At 42.0% G+C, this 26925-nt stretch overlaps 1 protein-coding gene across 1 annotated transcript; it reads right to left on the minus strand.

Moving 5' to 3' along the window:
- Positions 1-555: 555 nt before the first annotated feature.
- LOC128298407 (NGFI-A-binding protein homolog) lies at positions 556-25712 on the minus strand. The gene is made up of 7 exons (XM_053034158.1): positions 25295-25712; positions 4765-4866; positions 3725-4673; positions 3521-3614; positions 1093-1187; positions 852-924; positions 556-777 (listed from the first exon to the last, which is right to left on the minus strand). The coding sequence occupies exons 1-7, from the start codon at positions 25710-25712 to the stop codon at positions 556-558; spliced, it is 1953 nt and encodes a 650-aa protein (XP_052890118.1).
- Between the last annotated feature and the right edge of the window lie 1213 nt (positions 25713-26925).

The raw sequence follows: 26925 nt of genomic DNA on the forward strand, positions 1-26925 counted from the left end.
ATAGTTTTGCTTTATTAGACAGTCTTTTGGGCGGAATTGGAATTTGCACTGGAAAAAAGGGTTTAATTTCTTAACAAGACAACAAATTTAACAAATGTTCATGTTAATTGAAAATGATTCAACAAAAAAAAAAAAAACTAACAAAACTTATGATTTTTTCTTGATTTAAAACATTGCCAAAAAAAGTGTTATGATTGCCTTTTCTATGCTGTTCCACTATGATGCTGCTGTAGATTCTAGCCCGATAACAGTCTTAAACGGAATGTTGCACTACAGTTTCTTGAGTATGTTTTTTCCGATGCTTTTGTTTCATCAATTCGTTCGCCGGGTATGACGGGTAGGAAATTGATCAAACAAACTTTTAAAAAGTTAAGCGACTAGTACAAACTATCCCTTGCGATGCCTTGACCTACGAAAATTTTGCCAAATCCTTCACCAAAGTTAAAAAAAAAATAAACAAACTAACAAAAAACCAGAACCTATTCCTGCGGCATTATGATACAGTGCGTAAACGGTAGTCTAGTGTTGGTGTGCAACGTGTGATGAGATCGGAGTTCAGAGATCCGGCGAGATGGTTTCCCGCTTGATGGAGATCGCTTCGCTGAGCGCTGGACTGAGTGCTAGGGCCGGGTTGGCAACGGCGATGATGTGACCACCGGAGGACGAGATGACTTGTACGCCCAACGAACCACCGATTGGATCCAGCGCACGGGGTGTGTGCGCACGCAACTCGCCAAAGTCGGGATCGCTCAAATCTCGGTCGGCTCCATTTCCAGCCTGTGCGAAGAGAAAAGATACAATGAAACCGTGCTGCCAATACTTTGGAACACATTTGCATGTGCTTCACTTACTTGAACTGGTGACGAACTTGAATTGCTAAAACTAAATCGAGAATCTGTGTCATCAAATTCGGATCTAGTGTACCTGGGAGAAGCAAAAAAGAAAGCTCACATCAGTAGGGTTACAACAACTTCCGCACAATACATATGGACTAATCTACACATTTAGCGTTGAGATTTAGAAGATGGAACAACCCATAGTTTGTGGTGTGCACGGGTTGTTTTCTCTTTCTGCTACAGAAGAAATACTCACGAAAATTTACTTGAATCAGTTAAATCGAAGGGTTTGTCACTGATCTGCTGGTAAATGGAGCCGCTCGAAATGTCACGATTGTCATCGGAGTTTTCCTGGGAAAGTGTTCGAAAGCAGTGGGGAATTAGTATCACCCGATATTCACTTCATCATCATTATTGGGTAAGTTTTGATAAGATAAGATAAGCGCAGTTAGTGTACGACCAACTAAAGTTAACAGTAGGAAGTAAAGTGTGTTGGATTAAGCATAATACGGCAGGGTCAAAAATTCCTAAAAATGGCAAACTACTGAACAAAAAAAAAGGTAGTTGATGAAAGAAGCATACAAAATTAAACCAAATGGCAGAAGCGTAAAGCATTGAAGCAGATCTAGCACCCTGAAATGGTCGAACACAATGCACTTTTGCAGCAAAGATCGTACTTTATTGAACAGAGTGCCATCCAAATTGTACGTGCAAATATGATGATGGTTTAGAAATGATTCTAGTGTTTAATGTTAAATTAGACACAACCCCTCCCATTAACACACTCAAATGCAATCAAATGCAATGCTTACATAACGGGTGCGGAATCGCTTAACGAATTTTTCGCCTTATGAGCAAATTTAAATTGTTGGCCATTGGTTAATTGGATTTGGAATTGAAAACAAAACATTAAAGTGCTTCTAAAAGTGGACATGGAATTTTAAAACTTATAGAGTTATTGATATTTCTCAAGCAGAAGATAAAACAAATCTTCAATCAATCGAAGACATTCTGAAGATGATGACACCATGGAATGTAAATATTTTCCTAACGATGCAGTGGCTCTAAAGAAGAATGGTTTGTATGTATGCCTGCTACAAACTGTTTCTCATTTAAGGTAAATATTAGCACAAGGGCAAAAAACAACTACTCAAAATTATCAAGATTGCATAAGGATGGGATGTTTTCACAAGCTTGTCTTTATATCAGGTTGTCTTTGTTTTCGAATAAGCATTATTACAGTGTGGAACATATTAATACGTTCAGCGCCGTGTTAAACTCGTTATAATAGGGTTGACTGTATTTCAAATAGTAGGCATGTGGATGCGGTCTGAGATGAATCTGGCAGAATCTTGTTATTTTTTTAGTATTTTTTGTGAACATATGCATGAGTCGCAAACAGACAAGAAATAAATGACCAGAATTGAAAAAAACCTTTTGAATAATTTAAATTATTAACATAAAAAGACGAAAAGACATTTGCACGTACAACAGTCAAATGCGTAGCGTAGCGAAACGATCATGCATGCAATTACATACAAACGAAAGATAAAAAAGAATCTGAATAAATACGTTAGCAAAAAATAGAATACTAACAGCAGAAAATAGAAAAAGCTGAGCGATAAATTAGACACATAAAAAAAGATGCCAAAACTAATTACAGTCTTTTAGCAAAAAATAAACAAATACAGCAGTACAGGCAAAATAAAGGTAGGTCAAAGCGTTGACTAGCAAAAGCTAAAAGGCACACGGAATATTCTCTACAAAGCACTCTTCTTACATTGAAAGCAAATAATTTTAACCATAAGTAGCTACACAATTAAATTGAATTAAAATACAACGTACGATGTCAGTTTTGCTTCTAAATATGTTTTGCAAAGAGACCATCTTAAAGCAAAAATGTCATCTGTTGTATGTTTGTGGAGTGAAAAGTAAAAAAGAATCTTTATATTATTATAAAAGATCGGTTGTTTACTCTCCACTGCCAGGCAATTGGGTTATAACATTTGTTAACCTACCAGTGAGCTAATAAAAATATAGATCAAACTTAAACTTAAACCAATAATAAATAAGTAAATATAAAAAGGATACTTAAATGCTCAATAGAAAACAAAAAGCAATAAAGCTAGTCGGAAGCATTGGAAAGCAAGCGGTAAGCAAAGCAACCCGGAAGCATGGCCCAAGCGAGATGTCAAAGCAGACAGTAGGCAGTGCAGAACAGTCTTCCGCAGCTCAGGCGCGAGCCTGCAGATCAACCGATCGACTACAATTGCACGAGCAAGCTCATAAGCACGTATACTGCGTAGTTGGAGTAGGCTGCAAATAAAATAATAATTTAGTACAAAAAAAAAGAAAAGCAAAAGTGAAGAAATCAAATCGGCATATAAGCGTAAAATTAGTAAGCATTGCGGGGAACTCCATTTTTGGAAAAGATTATAATTACAAAACCAAATTACACACGAACACACACATGGGCAAAGCGGGCAAACAACGTTTAGGTGTTTGTATAGTTGAAAGGCGTATCAATGGACAAAGCAAAAGCATTATGCTGCACCAGTTGTACCATTAACCTACAGCGTTAGATGTGCGATAAAGCGTTTGGGACGCAAATAATTGTGATGTAGCAAGAGCGGAAGTGGAAACAATCATCATTTGCATTTATGCTACAGGTGTTCTAGGCCTACCTTGCCCATATCGGAGCTGGTGTCGCTTGAGAGACGCGCTCGCTTCAGTTGCTGCACCGTGTCTAGCTCATCTCCACGATTCTGCTGAGTTTGACTAGAAAAAGAGAGAGAGAGAGAGAGAGAGAGTGGGAGAGAGATGAAGAGTGAATGTTTAGTGATCGTACGCAGAATAACAGGGTGGTTGGCACCCTTATTCTACTTTACCTCAACCCTGTCAATCGTATACTGGCGGAATGGCCGAAGCCACAATCACGAACGACCTGCCGGGCAAGCGGGAACAGCTCATCGCGCCTGGTCAGCAGTGCCGGGATGTATTTGCAGATCTGGGCCGCTGCCTCATTGACGCACACTTCGTGCAGCGTCAGGGGCTTCTCGGGCCGACGCTTGCAGTCAAACCGCCCGTAGATGGCCGAATACTTGCGTATCTCCTCCATCCGTCGGGGATCACTTTCGCTCATCGCGATCACAGCTTCCAGGTCGCGTGCCGATCGTTTCTTTATGCTCTGCTGGCGTGGTTCCAGCCGGGGCAGTGTGCGGGACAGTCGTTCCGCTGCCTGCACTATCTTCGCCACCTGATCTTCGGTGAGTGAAGGCGTCAGCTGGACCGATCCGCTCGTGGTCGAACCGATCTGGTTGCTGATCGTGCTGCTCAGATTGCTACTGCTCAGCGGATGATGGTGATGGTGGTGATGCAGTAGATGATGGTGACCTAGTGAACCCACACCCGTGCCTAGATGGGCGAGCGTGGAGGACGCGGCCGAAGCGGCTGCTGCAGCTGCGACCGCTGAGGAAGAAGAAGCGGGAGCAGCCGGAATGGGGGTGGGTGGCGTTAGTGGAAGGTTTGTACTGGATGGGGCATTGGCTGTTAGGTTCGAGAAGCTGCCGGCCACGGTCGATGGACCACCGTACGGTCCAGTGGCAGCGGTCGTAACGCTGCGCGCTATCGAGCCCGGCTCGGGACTGTACGGGATCCGCGACGGGATGTCCACGTTCGTGAGCGGACTCTGGAAGGCGGACGGATTCGTCATCCATTCGTGCAGTGCCTTCTGGAGACGGCGAACGTGCAGCGGCTTCGAAGCCATCCCAACCAGCGCCATTATCTCCAGGAACTCTTCCTCGCCCGCATCACACAACTGCTGCACATCATCACCTCCTGCAGTGGAACAAGCAAACAGTAAAAAGGAAACATTATGCGGATGTCTGTTTGCTCGATGTTCGGAAACTCTCGTTCGTATTCTGCTTACCCATCTCCAACAGCGTGTCATAATAATTCAGCAAACTTGCTCTCTGCAGCACCCGGTACAGCTGTAGTTCGGCTTCGTTGGATGGGGTTGATGTGACAACCACTGCAAAATAGAAATACATGCAACATAATTCACTTTCTGTTGGACGTAGACAACGAACTCCCAACAATTTCCCGCCAAAAACCGTTAAAACTGGAACCCACCAACTGGCTTTATGAGCGTATTGCAAGGACATTCGATGGCAAACCTGCGCAAAAAAAAAGAATATTTCCTTGTCTGGAACTCATCTTCGTACTTCATAATTTATGCTTTTATCATCCACAGTTATGCAAGTTAAGTTTTTTCCCTCACACTCATTGAAATCTTTTGCTCTTTTTCGACCCGAACGTGTGCGCCTAAAACATTACTGCTTCTACTCGTAGTGTTTTGAGACGAAAATATGTCCTTTTCCTTCAAATCGCTCCACTTTTAGTTTCTTCTTCATTGGGAATCATTCACAGTCTCAGGGCTGTCGTTTGGAGAAAAAAAATCTTAACGGTCGTTGGTAAATGGGCTTCGATTCGGGGTTAACGGTTATATCAATGAATTAGCGACATGCTAAGCATTGGAAGCGAACAGGATGGGAAAAGCCGTTACCACTTTTTCCTGCCAGATTATGCGCCAAAAAAAAAGAAACGAATAGATTTCCTAAGATTCCAAGGACATTTTTTTCCACTGCGAAGAAGCGCTATGATGACAAGTTTTTATGATGTTGTCTCGCACATGAAGGCTTTGTGTTATAACTTAGGTCATCTGGGAATCTCCAAGCATTTCGTTGTATGCAAATGCTTACGGAAGAAACAAAAAATAGCCTTTGCAGATCATTCTTTCCTAAGATTTCAACCCCTTCAAGCAAGCATTTACAAGGGTAGCTGATAAACGAGAAAATGACGGTCGTTTTCCCTCGCCTGTTTAGAATGCGCTAAGAAAACCATCGCCAAGACAAGAAAAAAAACTACTCCCATCCAAAGCAGAAAATGGAGGGATTTTGGAAATGCAAACCGTCACACGTCGCACAAAATAAAAGAATCGGAAGTAAGTTCTTAAGGGCAATGGGAAGAGTGAGCGAGCACGATGCGCAAACTTACCGTGGGACAACCCACAGCCTTAACCCCGACGACTAACCGTCCCGACCCATGAACAGCCCAATCAGCGCCCGAGCTAACCGAAAAAGGATCGCAGGAACCGGGTCCGGGATGTTGTTTAACCCGTAAGAGAAAAAAAAGACACATCCTCTGTGGGTCGCAAACCACACCCTCCCGGGACAGGAGCAGAGAATCGCAGGCTTCAATAGAAAGCCGAGAACTTGAAGCACTCGACTGGTTCTTCCGCATGGCACACTAAAAGCACTGAAAAATCTTGTCAATCATCCACACACGTTGCAGGCAAAAGGAACATGCCGTAGGAATGTGGTCCAAAACGATCGAGTTGCGATGTGATGCGTGCGAAGGAGTGTAAAATATGCGTCAATTTTGGGCTCGACCATGCACGCGCGTCATGCGAGCCTTGCCAAATATTTGCACGCCAACAGTTCGTACGAGAGTGAAACTGATGTAAATTGATGCGAAGAGGAATGTTCTGGGGATTTGTTTTATTTCTTGTAAACTGCTGTGCTTTGGGTAAAGGGAACAGGACAACACCGACAATTGCGGTCGTTTGGGTAAGCAAGTTTTAGGACAAACAAGTAATTAATGTTTAATTGCTACTCGTGATGACTCCCAAATTTGGGTATGGAATTGGTTTCGTTTTTTAGTTTTGTTGATGATTTTTCATTCCAGTCCTGCAGAGTAGTGGAATGTGTGTAACATTTGTTCCATGGGTCATGATAGGTTAAATTGATGTTATATTTTTTGCAAGTAGTTTAATCTTTTGCTACAGTAATGTATCAAACAGTAGTTCGTAACAGCAAATATATGAGAAAATTAAATATTCTAACTTATTACAGTAGTTCAGACGAACGAAGGTAAATCAAATTTGGGTTGAACCAAGGTTTAACTAATCTTTTGCCTATAATGATGATTTGTTTAATTTAATATATAAAGTACGTTTTTTTATTTAATACATAAAGGACTATATAATACGGCGAAAGCCGTCATCATGGAAATATAAATAAATAAATAAAAAGGACGAGATCAACCAATGATCTCGTTCTTTCGATACTCGATCTAATACACCAAAGAACATGTATCGAATCTCATTCCTTGGACTGGTACTAGTATTCTTGTATCAATGTACAAGAACTGATAAATCACTGATTTTGAGATAACGAAGCTATTTTAAAGCTTGTATTGATCTAGTGACGTCGTTAAGTATCATCATTTATTTCTAACATTTGCGTTTTAGTGCCATTTACTGGTCCATTGTTTGTCAAATCTGTAACTACTGTAACAAGTTTTTTGGTTAATGCATTTTTAACATCTGCACTAAGTTTTATAGAATCTGCAAAGAATAGAATCAGAATTTTATATCTCTTATAAAATCATTGTATTATTTTATTTCTTCATTGAGAACGGCCAGGATCTTAGCATTATTCGTCTTAGCACAATTTTGATCTATTCTATCAATAGAATAGAGTATTGCAGACAATTCTTGATTGCAAAGTTTGTAGAGTGTTGCAGTAAAATATCCCAGAATAATTCTTTCGCTGTATAATTAACTCAAAATAGAATGAAATTTAAGAAGTGAATTGAACAGAATTCATCAAGTTTTATCAAGAGCCTAATTCCACTTTAATACAATCTTTGCCACTAAATTAAATTACCATGCTCCATAGCGTTTGCTGCTTTTCCTCCTGGTTAGCTGTAATCCTTTCATCACGCTGCGTAGTGTAAATTGGCAGCGTGATATGCTACCCTCACACACGGCACCGGTTTTACGACCGACAAACGATGCGGTCGTTACATCCATTCTCACCCCATGGGAAGCGATCTCGCCCCGTTACGGTTTGCCAGAACAAAACGAAAGGGGTAACAATTTCGGTGGGCTGAAGGTGGTTGAGAGATAGCAGAAAAAAACTATATTGCACCCCTGATAGTGGATCTTCCGTCTAACCCCCTTGAACTCCCGGCCACGACCACGAGAACTATTGGGAAAGGGAATTTGATACAAACCCAAACTGCCGAAAGAAAAAAACGCACTTATAGCTTAACGAAATGATTTAATTGTTGCATGTAGTTTGTCGGAAAGTTGGTTTTAGTGAAGAAGTCAATTTTGGAGACTGTTTTTTTTTGGTTGGCGTTTTCGCTTCGTCAACAAAACACTTCATACGCACAAACGGTAAGGCCCTCCTCCAGTTCGGTTCGGGCTTTGTTTGGAATTTGCATACTGCGGGTGTAAAAAATTGCCTACACTTTTGTGTGATCGGTTGTGTGTGATCAACGACACACACACACACACTTCACGGTGCGCGTAATGTGTTAAGCGGAAGGTAAATTTGTATGGGGAAAAATTATGATGACTTCTGTGCAGCAAATCTCCCGAGTGGGTTGGCTGCCTCGAAGTGTAATCATGATCGCGTTAAAACGAGTGCGGAGTTCTAGAATAGAAAAAAAGCTCAATCCTCTTCATCAATTTGTTCGCTTCGGATTTGTCGTGAACGGTGGGCCAAAAGCGTGATGAGAATGAAGGTGTTTTGTGTATATGTGTTTTTTTTGCACAACCACTTCAAAACCGATGAGCTAATCGGTTAACCAACAATTAACTCACCCTTTTGTAGCGGCACCAAAAAGGGCACCGGTTTGGTAGAGCTGTCAAGAGTCTAGGAGCAAATACAATGAAGTTCAGTTGGGTATTTTTTTTGTTCTTCGTTGGCTATTTGTTTTGCGCAACCATTATATTCCATTTCTCACCGCGCAACAACGCATGCCCGCTAGGGATGAACCGAGTGTCGCCATGGCACGATTAACCCCACGCATAGGTGCTGACAAATCAGTGCAAATTAATTTCCAATTCTATGCCTATTAGCGGACCTTTGAAATGCGCCAAAAGGGCCCTTTTTCGATTCAAAAAGACACTCAAACAATAGCGAAAGGATCCTCGATTTTCTTTCCACCAAAATCCCACCGCCGATGAATTCGCGGATGGTTTTTACAGGAAGGATTTTTTGGTCTAAGACGGCAGGTAGAAGTAGCAGGTTTTTTTTGTGTTAGTCTTTTACCGATCCTTTTGTACCGCAGGAACTCGTTTTCCGTCCTGTGCCACAAAAAAAAACCTGCACACGGTGTTACCATACCGTCTTAGAACCTTTCCATCGCATCCTGATCCTGACCCGGTAAGGATGAACTCCCGGCGCATGGGGTCTTCCGTGTCTTAAGGGTAGACCTTATTTGCATATCGAGACCTGATCCGGCCAGTGGCAAGAATAGCACGGTGTTTGGTTTGTCCCTATTTTTTTTTTACGTCTTCTGTAGTTGTCATTGGACGTTTCTCAAGGCATTTTCTGGTTCCGCTGGCACGGTGAACGTGTGTTGTTTGGGAATTTTTCACTTTCGCTCTCGTTTGCCTGCACCGAGGATGACGCTTTTGTTTGATTGCATGACTGGTCCTGTGTGGTGCGTGTGTGTATTTTGTGTTTTTTTGGTCAATTGAGGCATTTGAATTGGGAATGGATCGTTTTTTTTCTGTTCTTTGGTTGATGATCTAAAGCATATATTTTTTGTGTGTGTGTACACATCCCTGTCTTACCGTACCTTTGAGTAATGATAGAAATTTGAGTGTTTATCCTGGGAGGACAGTCCGAGCGCACGATTGTTTAAGGTAGGCACCGTGAGAACGGCCGGGCTTTAGTAACTCTGCCGTTCTGGCTAGCTTTTTTTACGGTATCGACTATGATCACCGTGGTGGAAGTTTGCTTTCGATTTCATTCGCACGGTATGATCGGTTTTCGGTGGATGCGTTTTGAAAGATGCGTAAAAAAGTTATTTGCATGATGATAGTTTCTTTTTTGCTCAAGGAACTCATCATTTGTTTCTTGATCGTACACCCTTTCGCAATGTTCAAGGTGGTTCAAGCGTCGAGTGAGGTTAGCTAGGGAAAGGATATTTTCCCGAGTCTTTATTACACGATTGTAGTAACGTTGTATTATTGATAAGTCACGACGTAGCTACACATTGTTGCGTAGATGTACATTGAATCGGAGTTTTTTTTTTCGAAATTTTGCAATGCAATAAAAATACATAAATTGTGAAAATTTTATTGGTTATTTGGATAGGAGGAAAATATGCTAATTCCTCTTAGTTCAGCGTAATTTAATAGCGAAATTTTCTCTGATCCCTTGATCTTTTAATTTCAATTTCAGCTCTTCAATATGAAGTATAAACGATATGACTAAGGAAATTCGCTACACGCAAAAGTTCGATATATGCCAAAGCGTTCGGTCCCGAATATTAGCGTAAAGCGGGGAGCTGCTGTAGATTCTCTAAGATATTTTTATCCTTGTATAAATATAAAGAAATTTTATCCAACCACAGTAGATACAGTAGATATTACCTTGGGCAAATTGGAAATTTATAAATTATTACTAGATTGGCTGATACCATTTTAAGCATTAGAGCGCAACATGAAAAATATTTACATTTTATAACGTATTTATATATTCAAGCCGAGAGATAGGAAATACGTTACAATTAAATATCGTGTGATTCAAATGTAGCAGTTCTTGTAACTCAAGAATAAATCATCAAACATATGCACAGCATTAGGATCAATCTCATAAAATATCTCCAAAAAAAATATCAAGCATTATTTCCCACCAATTTCATTGGACTTCCTTAATTTATTCCAATTTTGTTGTCACTCGGCAGAAAGAGCGTCTTCAGCAGTGAACTACAAAAAACAGATATTTAGTTAACAAAACAAAAAACTTTCGGAACACACTATAATCACATTCCCACAGCATCTCATTACCATACGCCTGGCGATCAAGCCGTACGCGCTCATGTGAAATGATTGCTGTAACTCAAAAGACAAATGAAACTACCGAAGTAAAAAACTATAATAAAAGACAAATACTTAAAAAAATGGGTAAAACAAAAAAAAGTGTTCCACGACCTCCCGGAAGAAAAAGGCTTACGCACATTGCGTTAAGGATGCGCCTTATAATGCATGCATACGATGAGCGGCATTAGAAGGTTTTCCCCGGTTTTAGACTAAAGGTGTTTACCGTGCGCTTTCGGTGCGACCCGCGTTCAAGGTGTTCGCAGCCGAATGGAATAATGGACGGTAAAACTAGCTCAAAAAAAGCTCACTTTCGATCATCATCATCATCATCAGCGTCGTAACCCTTTTCCCCGAATCTCGTTGCCCTCGGCCCGAAGACGCTGCCGAATGCCCAAAACCCCCGGGGTCAACTCATTGCACACGGATTTTCTCACCCCTTTTCTTGTGCGGCCGTGAGGGTAGAGCGAAAGGCGCCTTTGCCTGGTGGGTCGCAAGGATGGTTACAGAAATTTGAATAATCGTTCGCGGTAGATACTTTTGGGTGGTGTTGTGTCCTGTTTTTTTTGTTTTGTTTTTTCGGCCTGCCGTGTGTTGCTTTGGTCCTGTCTGTCTTATTCAGTCACCGGTTCAAGATGCCAGGACCACTCATCAACTCGTCCTTTTGCATATACTGCCCAGAAAACCCGGCTGCCTTGGCCCTAGCGGAAAACATTAATCGGCATCGGGTTCGGTGAGAAAAGCGTAACAACAGGCAAGGGGCCACCGTTTTTGGGCCGTGAATTACAGGGAGCCCGGTTGCTTCCGAGGTTACGAGCTAATCATTAGGACACTGGAGATAATTTATGCACACAGCGAATTGGTTTGCCTCTATCGGGTATAGGTGTGCATTTTTTGTTGGATTTATTTTGAACATTCTCCAGACGGACAGGTTTTTTTTTCTTCTGTAGCTTCACTAACGTTGCTGCAATCTTCGCTTCGCTTTTACTTTCCCTGGTATCGAACGAGGTGAAAGAAGTCCCGTTGGATTGGTTTTGGGCTTGTATTAACACAGTAGACGCTGATACGGAAGGTATGGAATGGGTTCTGCGGAAGGTGCATTTTTTTCTCCTTAACCATCGGGCGCAAGCAGCTGGCGGCTGCTAAATGCTATCGTGATGGCACGAAAGATGCTGGGAATTGTTTAGAACATGCTCCATTAAAAAACATCTAGCGTTCCTATGCAAAAGGCGAAGAAATCGGTGCACCCAACAGGATCAAGCCACCCGAACAGGAATACATAAGCAGTTTTTTGTGGTTGCTTATCATTCACAATTTGTGCTGCTAGCCTTTGAAATATGTACACGTTAAGTATGACAGACAAACAAAAAAACAGTCGTCTGAAAATTGTTTTTTTGTTTGTTTTTGAATCGGTTTTCAAATGTAGAATTTTCTCACACAACAGCACCCAAATACGTTGGCATACCAATATGTTTCGTCATACCAAACGTTTATCGAAATGCGAAAATTCATGGCTCCCAGTTTTTTGTTGCTGTCGGTGTCTTTCGGTGTGATTTCTGCGCCAAATTCCTGGGAAAAGAAAGCAACCGATGCTACCGAACATCCCGTTCTCATGTAATTGCGTTAATTATAGTGAAAGATTTTGAAGTTCCTAAAACAGTTAGTTCTATGCACGCAAGCTTTGCGGTGTGTGGACTAAACTAATCTAAACTATACGCATGTTGCATTTTTGGCAACATTGTTAAACCTTGCTGGTATAGCAGCTTGACGAGATATCAAAAAAGGTTTAAATTATTACTGTTAATTACAAAACAGTGGGAAAACCATTTATGTAGAGAGAAAAATATTATAAATGATTTTCAATTAATTTTTCTCATTTTAAGAATTAGATATTGATTAGTATAATTAGGATGTATAATTATGTTGCTTAAATGCTTATTACATAATCAATAAAAAATATGATAATTCATATTTTTTCAAGATTTTTTTCAGTTACCAACCAAGCAAAATTGTTCCATTTTCCAAAAGAAATTGTACAGGTGTAAAAAATGAAAAAAAAAAACAATATAAAATTGTGTACAGCTTGTAATATTACAGCAAGACCACATGTTTTTAAAAAATAAAATAAAGCAGCTACCGTATTAAGTGTTTGAAAGGTGACCAACAGACTTAAAAGAACATATTTAAAATGTGCACAAGTTTCTTTAACTCTTTTATTTAACTTATTCAACGATTTTTTTAAAATACAGTACGTATTGAACGTTAGATGCATGCTGTAAAAATTGTATTAAAAGCAATGACCTTGTAGTTATGGAGCACAAGGACTTGAAGCTGACTTTGACCTGGCGAAAAATATCAAGTAATCTGTGCAAAACAAATATTTCCAATTACTTTGTTAAACTTCATTGCATGTGTCTGTTTTATCATATATTGTCTTCTTAAATAACAATTGTTATGATTGATATGATTATGTTATGAGTTGTACTATTACGAAATTTTATGAAAGTGGTCATCTTCTTAGTAGTTTCAATAGATATGAACAAAAAAGTCCGCAGCTATCATCTCATACGATTTTACCTCATAAACGCATTACAAAATGGTAGAAATCTTCCAACAAAAAAAATCTAAATTTATGCTTGCCCAAAACTCATATTCTGCTGATGGGTAACCATTCCATTCTATTCTTGCCGTAAAGAAGGAAATCATTTGCAGAGAGCAAAACAAAAAATAAATAAATCGAGAAGCGGGTTGGAACAAGATTTTCCAACGCTCTTCCAACACTCTCCCGCTAGTGTTACCGATTGAAGGAATACAATGCCCAACCAAGGAAAGAAAGTTTTCCGCAAGACAGTGCAGAGGGTTAAAAATGATAAGTGGTGTACAGGGATGGAAGAAAAAAATCCGCATCCAAACACACTTCCGAATCCGAAGCTGCGGCAAACACGCAACGCAGCGCGGAGTGTCCTCCCTTAATTACAAATTTTTATCAATTTTAATTATTTTTCCCTTTTACAGTGCCGGCCTTACCATCTATCTCGCTTCGGCCTTCGGAAACGGGAAGATGCGTTTCCAGCCGATCACACTGTGTGCGGTTGGAACGGGGTGGTGACCGCCAATGTTTTCACCGCGCCGAAACCCAAAATCGGACAACTGAGAGGGTGCATCTCGGCGTGCAGGGGTGAGTTTTCCGGTTCAACGAAAGTAACCGGAAGGGAGGACAAAAAAAACACCCCCTTTCGGGTGGTTAGAGCAAAAATTATGGAAAATCACTGTGATTGGTCGGACAAACTGGGCCTGGTATCCAGGGTGGGTGACGGTGGGTGCGTGCCTACAGAACAATACGCTTCGAACTTCGAAGCAATGGAGAAAGTAAAAGTGACATCCCGAAAAAGGGACAGCTCTGGGTAAGCGAGATGTCCTCCAACAGGCAACATCGGAAGTGGCAGCCACCGATCCCAAATTCAATATAGTCATGATTGAATGAAAATTCTCGTATCGCATCGCATTTTCTTAAGATTGTATAAAGAAAAAAAACCTAAAAAAGGTCCTACAGAACATGTGACAACATTTTTGAATTATTAGAATCCATTTCACAAAATGAAACGGATCCGGGACCGGATGGGCCACTACCAGCACTGGGCGGCGCATGGTGGAGTATTTAACCTCGCTTATTTCACCCCCTCGTTGCCGTGGTGGAAAATTCGTTTCATTTGAAGGATCTTGCTGCCCATTACGCTGAGCAAACAACCGCATTAATTACGCGAAAAAAGGGAAAATTGTTTAATGGAGTCAATTTCCTTTGGGAACCGCTGTGTGCGTGCGTGTACGGGGATCGGGTGTATTTGATGGATGGGTGAACGTCTTAATAGGATAAACGGGGCAGAAGGAAGTGTCAAAAATGTTAAACCATTCTTTGCATTTTTGGTTCTCAGGATGTCTTCCAACGCATTAGCTCACTTAAGATTATGTTTCTTTTCGAGCAGCGATTACAATGAATTATTTAGCATTTGCTTTCGCCTTTCATTGTGCAGCGAATATTTTGCATAATTGTGTAAAAGTGTTTCTTATTATTACAATATTTTTTTATTCATTAGAATGCATTAAAAAAGCTAAAGACTTCAAATGAGCAAAAAAACTGATGAGGAAAGGGCAAAGATAAAATTGTTTGTTTGACTCTCACAGTGGTGTCTTTGATCACTCAAAACGTGCATTTGGTTTTTTTGAATTTTTCGTGGCCTAGGAGATCGATTGTCAATCAAGTAGTGATCACCGTTTATCATGTAAGAAGCCCATTTATTCGAATTTATTTATTCGCACAAGCAGTTGTTCCCGGAAGAATAATGTGATACCCTTCATCTTTAGCCGGAAAAAGGTTGTTCTCTAAAACGGAGAAAATATTATAATTGCCGTATTGGCAATATCTGGCAGATACAAAGTGCAAAGTGCAGTTTGATTAAATTTTCGAATGCAGTTCCTTGGACGCTTTCGTAGAGACTTTACCTGTTATTGCTATCTAATTTAAGTTATGCACTATAGGATCAACTACTAGAGATGAAGCGAAATTCGGCACTAAGTGGCAGCGAATTCTTATAAAAAGTCGATAAAACCAGTATATTTGTGTACGGTATACATTATTGCATAAAAACTGTGCAATATAATCCCATTTTTAAACTAATTCTACGACTTTATTTCGTACAACACTTCGTTGCGATCGCCCATAGCCACGGGGGTCATGTTACACGCATCATAACACACATAACATCCCATCGTGTTCAAATTATTCACCATCCGATCCACATTTGCATATGGCATAATTTCAGCACAGCTAACAAAAAAGTATGTCAACTGCGGCATGATTGTCCACCGTTCCAGCTGACCGTTCCAGCTGAGGTTCTGCCGGATACAACGGGGCACACGCACGGTCGAGTAATCATCATCCACCGTTGCACAATTAATCGAAAGAACATTACACGAAAATTACACCCTTGACCCTAGCGTCCAGCGACGGCAATCCAGCTGGTACTCCCCAGGCCGGGCCGCTACCGGTGTGGAATGGCAGAGAATCGCAAATATTTGGCAATAATACACTAGCCCGGTCCCGTACACACCAACCCGGTCCCCTTTGGCACACGCAAACACGTGCCGGTGGCACCTTGTGTATAGCCGATCGTACCTGGTCCGTTCCGCAAACGAGGCGATGAAAGATGTTTTAATGTTCTCGCACCTCACGTGCCCGATCGCGGTGATGCGCAGAGGAACGCACGGGTAAATATTTGCCGAAATATAGTCATCCATCGATTGCCCAATTCGACGCCAGCACCCATCTTCTCAGTTTGCATTTGCAACAATGTGCAAACGGTTTGTAGCATTTGTGTACAGCAAGTAACGGTGACCCCTTTTTACGCGAACCGTGCAGCGTACGATCGATGTGTAAGCATTTAATGTACGGACCCTTATTATCGTTATTATCAGTACGCACCCAGTGACATCACAAGCAGGTAGCGTAAGGATGCGGCAAAAGATGCGACCCTGCCTCGGCCCGTTCCGTTCCGGTTCAGGACGGGTATGAGCAACTAGGTCAGGAAGGACACACGACCGGAACGCGACCAGGTAGACTACTCGATCCCAAAATTCAGGTAGGTCCTTGATGGGCGACCCGGGACCCATCCCTTCCCGGTTTTCCAACGGTCCCTTTTTATTCTGGCGCGTGAGCCCAACAATCAATTAAGATCGTTTTATCAGCAACCGATGAGGAGTGGTTCCAGCCGCACTCTGCACCCGGTCGCGTGGCCTGCGGTCCACTTTCCATCTCGGGATCTCTCGCGATCGCCAGAACCTGCTCGTTCTGGCACAACCACCGGTTTTGGGGTGGACCGGATGCATACGATCACCGATCGGAACCCTTCATTTGTGACCGAACCGAACCATCTGGTCGGCAGTGCATAACGGTGCATTGTCTGGTACCGATTATTACCCACCAATTCCTGCCACCGCATTATGGTTGCGCAAGCATTGTGACAGTGTTTCGCGTAATTTTGCCCCACCGTACCGTAACCCGTTATGTGATCGGTTGAAGCTGCGGTATTGAAATCGAGACGGACGGTTGGTGATGAAGTTTAAGGTTAAGGCTTGCATCATCGCGCGCTATTATCGCGTGCGTTTTTGGGACGCGGAAGAATGCGCGATCGCGCGCGCCCATCATCGCGCACGTGGATTGTCAGCTGCATACGTAATGAGAGCCCGCGCGAAAATGTGTGGTGCGCGGATCGGTTCTAGGTTTTTCGGGATACAAGAACATACTCTTATCAGCGGTAGCTAATTATTTCAAGCTGATTATTAAAGATGTACATGCGCGTTTTCGGCAGAAAGCAAAGTTTGAATTTTTTTCTTCTACAGGATATTCGCCGTTAAAGGTGTTTTCGCTGGATCAATTTGATGAACATATTTGCTTTATTAAAGGAAAAGTTTTTTTTTAATTGTAGATAAAAAATAAGACGGAAAATTCAACTTATTTGTGCCACTCTACTTATATGAATTAATGCAATGAACACGATTATAAAAGAAATTTACATACTTCCTATGAAAATTTATCTATATTTAATTATGCTTAACTATATTAACTATAGTTTTTATGTACTTGTAGTATTGCGGTATAGAATGCCGTCCTTATTAATTAAGATAACATGTCCCCGCCTTCAAATGTAACGATTTACGAGTTTTTATCACATCCAATTCGTTTTGCAGTTGAGATCAATAGTGATCTTCGTCTAAGCCCTGGGTCCAGGGTCTGAGCCCTCTTTATGCTCGCAGATCTATTCCACTACAGGTGATCCAGCATTTTTCAGAGTCTTTGGTAGCTCTTAATTAGGCTATAAATATGCTTCCAGAAGGTAGAAAAGGTCGTGAATTTACCTTCAGCGAGCTAGCGATGGGTCTGCAAGAACATCATCAACGGTGACTTCTTGATGAGCAAGAATTGCGAAGGATGGTTCGAGCGTCCTAGTCCTGCTCAGTATAGTTCAAAGTAGAGACCCTCAAAGACCCAGACGAGGTGTTCTAGAGCTCGTTATGGTGGGTGCACAAACAGTTCAAACGTTTGCCATCGACATCGCAACACGACCGTTAGGATCTTCCTTATGATCTCATTCAAATAATATAGGATCGTTGTTAAGGTTTTTTATTCAAACCCATGGGCTGTTAAACGACTCGTTGCATAAAAAATGCCCCATAAACTCGTTGGACTCGATATCTTAAGATGTACACACAATCGAGAACGCAAAAAAAAAATAATCAAGATTCTAACTGCATCCAAGAACACCTTTACCTTTGATCCTCATCTGTGACCAGCTGGACAAGTTTTTTTTTGCTGCCTACTTCCTTTGATTCCATTAATGTTACTGCAATCGAAGGTCATCGATGTGCGGTGGGACTGTTGGGGGAGGGGTAAGACGGCAAAAGACACAACCCCTAGAACCAGACCCCAGACCAGCGGGGCAGAATTTGAAAGAACCACACGCTCGCGATGGTACAAGAAGCCGTCAGAACCGTGCGCATATCACGGACAACCCTTTACAATACCGGTCGGTAAAAGGGAAGCAACCCAAGAACCATTCGTTTAGATTATGTTTTTATGCTCTCGTACTTTTTTTTTGTTCGTCAGTACATATTCCTTCACATTTCAAATCTTTTCGATTGAAGAAAATTCGTCTCTTGGCTGGACTTTGCGCCGTATGCTTACAGCCACAACTATGCAAGCAGGCAAATTTGTTTTACAAAATACAAGTAAGGTGAGTTTGTGTTTTTTTTTTTGTTTGCATACCAACTTCATCTGCTGCGAAAAAAAAGGGTTAAGACCCTTGCTTGATGAGGTAGCACCGGGTCTTGTTCTGGTGGAATGGCCAGTTTTGTGGATGAAATAAAAACACGTCTTGTGCTTGCGTTCCATAACCCACTGTGTCTCGTGATTCGAAGCATTGTACGAACGCGAGCGGGAAAGGACATCTGTACAGCCGTGGCTTAGGTAAGTGGGCAGTTTTTAGCAGGGTGTTTTTTTTATTTCTTTACAATTATAAAATAATCGGACTTGTTTGTTGGGTTTGCGATATTCATCGCATCTTTCTGATATTGTTTGGAGCTAAAGCATGAAAGATGAAAACATTCTTTTGTAAACGCAAAAAAAAAATCATGTTATATGTATTTAACTGATTGACGAAGAGGTAAGAAAGAAATATCCGAATTGTATTTTTTTTTCATTTTGGCGAAAAATCGAAGTGATTCTATAATTACCCCACCTTCTACTGGAATTAGGGGAGCAAAAATCGCCACCGAGTATGTGCCTTTGAAGACGTTTAAAACCAATATAAAAAAAACCCTTCATCCCTTCATTCCAACTTCCTTAACCCACCGTTACCATTTGGGCTGTAACACTGTCGCGGTTATGTTTTTGAAGTTGTAGAAAACCCGCACCAGTAATGCAAGCACATTGGTGCCAACACACAAAAACAGATCAATCGAAATATTTATTGCCATTTGATTTCATCTTTATTTTTTTTGCGGGCATGTGGGCTACGGCTGCTGTCAACCTGATCAACCTGAACGCGCACCGATTGTGTGCGGCTTTTCGATCGGTTTTTCATCGTCCGAGGTCGGGATTTTAGGGACAATTAGATGAATCAAATCAAATACAGACAATCGCGCGCGCCGAAAAACTATTGCGGCAAAACTCACAAACCACGAACAAGGTGAAAATAGTTCCGTATCGTTGGCAGTTGGCAGACACTACGGTGCAAGATGTAGGCATACGCACATGATCGACACGCAAAAAAAAACAAAAACATTCGTTTTTTTTTGACAGCAACGAAACATACCTGCAACTAAAATAGGGACCCCGACAAAGGAGAAACCGCGCTGGCAGCTAATAAAGCAGCAGGGCCAGACCCCCGATTGCCAGCAGTTGACGCATTGACGGATGGCGGGTGCGACAACAGCGATTAAGACCGCGCCACACAATGAATGTCGGCAAGCAAACAGTCAAACCACACGGAAAGGAAAAGGGCACCGAAAACTAACCGACACAAGAAGAACTTTGCTTTGATTGAAGATTAAAAATATGAGCTTTTTCGTGCGGTTTTCGTGCGTGTAAAATAAATGTTTGATTTGTACGTTTGCTGGGCGGCAGAGCGAGCGTTATGATGGCCTTAAGATTCCTTTCAAGAGTGTGGTTGTCGCGTAGATCGGAAACAAAAACCTATTAGTCGGGGTATTTATTTAAAAGCCATCTTTGATGAGGCTCACTAGAATAAAATACAGCAAACATCGTTCGTTTTACTTCATCTATCTAAGGTTTTCATGATCGTTGATCATGATCAAAAAGATTTTGTTTTTATCTTGATCTTCATCTTGATATATCCCTCCCTGCTTTTATTGGGCTGACATCATATTTGTCCTAGAGAAGTTATTCTGTAACAATCTCCAATTTAGACAATAATCGTTAGTGTACCAGTATGTATTCCGGAGCCCTTATTATTTATTAATGATGATATCTAGTATATTTTTGAATTTTAGTGATTTCTGGACTGATATCTTCATTTCTTGAGCACAATTCGGTAACTTGAACTCGAAGCATTGATCTGAGCAAGAGCACTTAAGCTAGCAATGTCGCTAAAATATTATTACGGTAGAACAACAGGATAAACTAGAACTGTTTGTAAATAATTTTAATTATATTTAAGATCACAGCAGATATGGACGTTGAATAATACCTTTGGTTGTTTAAAAATGGCGTCTATCACGATAAACCTCACATATTTGTATCAGAGAGGTCCCAAATTGTCAGTTCCACGCCACAGCATCTGCAGTACTTCGCGAGGGTCAATGCATGTGCTCTCATTCGACCTCAGGCAAGCAGGGATGCGCTTAGAAAACAATGCCAACGAACATTGATGACCCAACCTGAAAAGGGTTATGACCCGCTCGTCATTCGGCTGTGACTTCTGGCTAGCATTAATTTGATACAGGACGCTAACGGTAATTCGGATGGACTGTAGCATCTTTTTTTGTCGTGTCGTTTCATTTCGATTGCATACATCCTGATGTGCCTTCGTTTAGAACCATTTGTACCTTGGTGTGCACCTATCAGGCCTGATCTGTCACCCTTCGTCCTGGTTACATTAGGCACGACACTAAAAATCTCAACCCATTAACCAGCTCGACCGGTAGTTTGAGCTATTTCAGCCTTACACCTCTGCTGGCCCTCTGCTGTTCTCCCCCCGGGGCTGAGGTCAGGATTTTGTAGCCCTCCGGTCCAGTGGAGTTGCGCGTAGGGATTTTCGGTTCGGTTGCGTGACCGTTACAGACGGCGGCCGCGGATCGGGTGTACTGTACATAGGTTTATCCTGTATTTTTTTTTCTCTTCTACATTCGCTGTCCGACCGTATTCAAATTGAATGTCGTTTCCCGGCGCTTTGCTTCCAGCATCCGGTTAAGCAGCACTTTGGACACATCTGCTGGTCTGAGCATAACAAAGCATCTTGGACGTTGTGACCGCTATTTTTTTTCTGATGGTCTAACAAAATTAGATTTTTTTGTCTGTACCTACGTTTGATTACTCACATCCTCACCCTTTAGGGTAGGGTCTAAATTTATTAATCAAATCAAACCTGGACAACCGTTCTCATCGGGTTTTCCTCCAGGAGAGAGAAGGGACAGGATTAACAGTGCATGTCCTAGGCAAGATAAAGTAAAATGTTCCAAGCTGGAATGGATAAAATGTGAGTAGGTCATCAAATGGGACAGCTGTCCCGTGATGATGCTCTATTTCTCTGAAACCAATCAACCCGCGGGTTACGGGACTTTTGACCATATTTTATGCTGTATGCTAGCATTATGTACTTGTCGAATAAATGTAAAGATCGCTATACAAAATGGAGAGATTCCGGTTAATCATGAAGTTTAGCTTTGATTGTAGCATGTCGTTATAAAAGTATGAAACTTTTGTTTAATTTTAGACGTTCAGTAATTTGCTGAGAATAAAGAATAAGTATTTTCATTGTTGGCAGAACAATCATTTCATCAGCCAGCGAAGATAAAAAGCTCAGCTCAGCTCAACTTTTTAAATCTGTCTCTGAACTCAGAATAGCAACAAAAAAACATCTATCACTGCAAACCTTTTAGCGTTATGGTGGTTGTTTTTTCGGTTCTATTTTCAAAGACATATCGAATAACATTACTGAACCGTTGATGGTCACTAACGGCCAATGCACAGTGGCACCGCACATACGCATTGAAAAGCAAAACCTTGCTGCAGAAGCGGGAAACAGATTGGAAAGTAAATGCACAGTCCGAAGATGCTCATGTGCTTGGAGCCAATTTATTATTCTGTAGATTAATTATAGCTGTTTAATCAATAAACTGCTTTGTTGGTAGCTTGCAAGTTTTACTTTCGTGTCGGAAAGGTTGAAAATTTGATTCAACTATTACTGTGCTACATGTTTTTATTTTGTGTTTTGATTTTAATATTTTATAATTATAGAGAAATGAATTTATCGTAGATTTTAATAATTCAATCTAAATTTATAGGTTAATGAGATTCTTTAATTAAACCTCTTTTATAAATAACATAATATAAACCTTTATAAGTTTATAAAGCAATAGTTTAACTACTAAAACTCATTCTAACATTTGAAAGGGCATAAAGAAGACAACTTAATACAAACACTAATGAAAATAAATGAAAGGAAAAATAAACAAGGTTGTTAACTGCTTGGTAAATGATGCAACATAGTGAAGAAAGTGCAACAATATAGCGCATTACAAGCTGATGCATTTGAGAGAAATGCTGGAGATTGCATTCGATGGTTCAACTAAAAAAGAAACACCACGTAAGGTGGTAAAGTACGACGAAACTCGTATATATATAAATGGGACAGAGGGCGCAAAAAAAACAACATACAGCTCCATTCTAAGCGCAGCAAGAAAATTGTGCAACCGTAGAGTGGAGTGAGCTTAAAAAGAATATGGGTCGGACAACGCTGGCGAAGGGCGTGTGGGGTGAGCACTGGAGAAAGAAGTTCAGTCAGACAAACAACAAAAAAATGGCTCACACAGAATGCCACTCGGACAAGGGCAGACAGAAGCTCCAAACTACCCCCCCCCCCCCACCCCCACCCCTCCCTCCTCACCACACAGGGTTTCCCTATTCCCAGTGCCAAGATACCAATCACTTGCCATAGTACAAGTGAATGCATTCCCGATAGAGGCAAAGAAAGAAAACATAAAGAATATAAACATATAAGGAAAAACACAAGCAGCAAAGTAAGAGACCAACAGAACGAAAAAAAAAAACATCACCGGACAAGCAATGGCCAACAAATCCACCCGTTCCATCCGGGGTGCACCAGTAGTACAAGGATTCCTGCGTCGCTGTACGGTACCGACCATTGCACTCAGAACCATCGGAAGAACACAAAAAACATGCACATTCTGGGTGGAGAATGAGAGTTGTGGCTGGGGTAAATGATAGGAAAAAAAACCCTAAACCCAAAGGTTGGAAAGCAAAACCCGATGGAGCAACATTAGTGCTGGCGGGTGGAGGATCCGCACTTCTGCAGACCGATTCATTCAATCGATTGAATGGTTGTCCTTTTTTGCCCGGTCCCGGGTACCCCAATACCCCGGGTCAGCCAATATCGTGGATGAAATCTGATCGACCAAATAGATCACAACACCGAGTAGCCGTATCGCGAAGCCGAGTTTTCACCGTAAAAGTGTACGTTACATCTTTCAGCTCCCCATTTTTGGGTTCACTTTTCGATAATTACTGCAGCCTTATGCAAAGAGTTTTGAAACTGCCTTCCCTTTGGGGTTTTTTTTTTTAATGTAAAACGGAAAGGTAAAGGTAATGTGAAAAAAAGTCTCATTCATTCCGTTTCTTACACCGGTGTTAAGACCCGGTTAAGAGAAAGTATTCTGAATCATGTTAGAATTCAGGGCAACCGAACTCTGGTTGAGTTTTTGCTTTTCGTTTGCCATTTTACTACTACCAGCGCTAGGTGATTCTCCACTGCACGAAAGGACGGTTTTTTTTGGGGTATGTGATATGACACCGCTAGCTTAGAGAATGGCATGAAGAAAAACCTTGGAAAAGTGCAACCGTGCACGAACACGCGCAAAAAAAAAACAAATGGAGAAGGAAAATGCACAAAGGAAAGCAGACTGCAATGCAAAAACTGGCGACAGGCAGATGGGGAGAAACGAGACGTGCGGAAAAGCATCCGTACATGCATATATCCCGATCGTGAGGTAATAGTGCAAGGACTGCAAAAACTACAACAACGGTACGGTACGAAAAAAACCCCCCCAGATACGAACAAATAGACGAAGGTGTTGGAGAAAACGGAGCAAGATACGGAGCTTGGAGCTTGGAACAAGCGTAGCAAGAACTCTCCGTGCGTTGCTTGTTGCACAGCAGCGCTTCGGGGACGTGTGGATCCCGCTCCCGGGCTGTGCAGTTGGTATAATCTATAAAATATCGTAGCATAAAATACGATCTTCACCGATGAGGAAAGCGACCCAGCAAAGCCATGAAGGTGCTTAAAAAAACGCCAGCCAACAAACGGCCAAAAAAAACGGAGACCATTTGGACGGATAGAAGGACACGGTATTGCAGGACCTGACAAGAAATGGTTTCCCCAGCACAGGAACGAAAGAGCGTGTTTGTTTTTTTGTTCTTAGCAAGCATACGAAAAGGCGAGAAAGCTTGCCTGGACATGATTTTGAAGGGCACAAGAAATGCTTTTCCTCTGGGGTGGCTCCTGACCGTCTGTTGTTCGCATGGAGCGGGGAGGGGGCATACACACACTCACACACAATAAAAACAACACGCTTACTGAAAGTTCAATTTAGAACACTGCACATTGCAGTACAAACGGGGAAGGGAAAAGCTAAAACAACAACGGAAAACAAAAAAGCGAAACTAAAACAGGAAAATCTCCAGGCGAATGAATCGCAGAAAATACTACTACCATCGGCGCTTGCCACCATATTCGCCGTGCGGATTGTACATTGAGTTGGGTGGGGGGAAGGGATGGGGGTCAAAACGGACCCAAATGGAGGGCAGAGTTGGAGACGTGCCTGAAGAAATTGCATTCCTTGAACGCTCACGCTCGTTCGTGTGTGTGTGTGTGTTCTCGGCTCCGGCCCGAGATGCACTTAAGAAGCTGGCATCCGTTTAACGTCAACCGGGCGAAGAAATGGAACGCTGAAGACGGTTTGAGAACACAACGCGAAGTAAGAGGCGGGAAAAGTGTATCATGCATGGGAGAGAAAGGAAAGGAAAACACATCCCTGATGCTCCATCGCCAGTAATGGATAGATGACAATAACTTCGAAATTTTACGATTAGGGCCACCAAGCAGCCAATTGCTAATGCGAAGGACGAAGTACACGCAATTGAAGATAACCGATGGAAGAAACAGCTTTTTCAATAATTGATATTATTTAAATGTACAAATACTGAGCATCTCTCAGTGAGAGTTCTTCTCGAATAATGTCTACTTACTGATTCCGTTGTTGTTGCGCCCGAAGAGTTTTCCCGGTGGGCTTAAGATGGGGCTCGGTATGCAGGAGGTCGACCCAGTCGCCGTACTGCCACCGGACACGCTCGAACCCTTCACAGGTGTCGCGATCGACGGCGATCGTTTGCCACCGTGGGCGGCCGATAAGGACGTGGGCGTACCTTTCGTGACCGTGCCCGTGCACGAGTTGGAATTACGGTCGGTAAGTGTGCCGGCCGGACCTACTACGGTACTAGCTAGGGGCGATACACTACTACTGCCGGCACCGGCTATCAAACTACTGTTGCCCGCGCTTTCCGTTCCGACGAGTTCCGGCAGTGTACCGGCGGCTAGCGTACTCTGCACTATGACACCACCGCCTGTAACCGTTGTTGGTGAACCGGGACGGGGCTTGAGTTCCATTACCGTTAACGCCAAGGGCCCAAACGTACGGGGCAGACACGGAAGCGCGTATGGGACGGTGTTGGAGCGCACATTCAAAGCATTGCAAATTGGGCGATACGGCGTGCAGGATTACAATCGTTACGGCGTGCAGAGCACCAAACCAAAGTACGAAAATAAAACAAAAAACTCCTACAACTCACCGAAACCCTTTCGTCTAAGAACCCTTGCAGGATCCTACACTATTTGCCAACTCGTTCAACTCGTGCAGTGTAAGCAATAACGCGCGAAAGCTTAAAAGCCGAAACAAAAGCTCTTACGGATGCGGAAAACTACCAAATTTAGCCTACTAGATCGCCCTGCGAGTTACGACTTATTTTTAAAATTGCATATTACGCCACTAACTTACACAAGTACCAGTAATAATATGTGATGCAAAATAACAAAACTATCCTAATCTAATCAATCTATATGGATCCGTTGTAATCGCTATCCTTTTTCTCATCCAAAACAACTTCTTTGACTATCTTTCGCGCCCTGATTGTTCACGCTAATTATTTCAAAACGTTTGTCTATGGCAGAACACAAGAAATAAACGAACAGTCACAACGCGGATGCATCCACTACTCTGCCAGCAGGAAATTACACCGACTGGTCCCCATAGCAACGCGGTACACTCTATTTGTAATCTTCACTTCACTTCTAGTCGTTCGCCGTATTGCACGTTCACCGAAAGCTCTCGTAAAGTAAATGTTTTAAATCAACAAAAAGTGCACTTAAATAATTCTCCTCAAGCACTTCTTAATGCACAAAATGCATTCTATCTCTACATTAATATGCGGTAGCCAGCTATTTGCTTGTCTCGAACAATCAATCACCGCCCTCAAAGAATGTTTTGAAATCCGAAACAATCAACACAGCAAAGGAACTTCGCTAGTTGTGTGTATATAAATATATATTCCTTGGACTGTCAACTGTACAGATCGAAGCCGAATGAATATCTGAGCGCACAGCGCGAAGGAAAAGTCCAGCGAGCCTCCGGGTGGCAAGGAAAACTTCAAACCCGGCTACCGGTGTTTGCTTTTGTTTGTGGTGGTCGTCGTTATCATCATCATCATCATCGTCAGTTGATTTTGTGCATGTGTAGATGGTGGCAGGACCATCTGACCGTTTCAGTTTCTTCCGTGCCCGTCTTCGCTGTGGAACCGGGATTGTCGTTTTTTCTGTCTTTCTT

Source organism: Anopheles moucheti, chromosome 2, assembly GCF_943734755.1.
Source record: "Anopheles moucheti chromosome 2, idAnoMoucSN_F20_07, whole genome shotgun sequence".
NCBI lineage: Eukaryota > Metazoa > Arthropoda > Insecta > Diptera > Culicidae > Anopheles > Anopheles moucheti.

Coding starts and splice junctions, on each gene's coding strand:
- LOC128298407 (XM_053034158.1), bottom strand. CDS start 25,712: ATGGAACTCAAGCCCCGTCCCGGTTCACCAACAACGGTTACAGGCGGT. Junction 4,674..4,764: donor TGACACGCTGTTGGAGATGG/GTAAGCAGAATA, acceptor GTTCCACTGCAG/GAGGTGATGATGTGCAGCAG. Junction 778..851: donor CAAGTTCGTCACCAGTTCAA/GTAAGTGAAGCA, acceptor CTCTTCGCACAG/GCTGGAAATGGAGCCGACCG.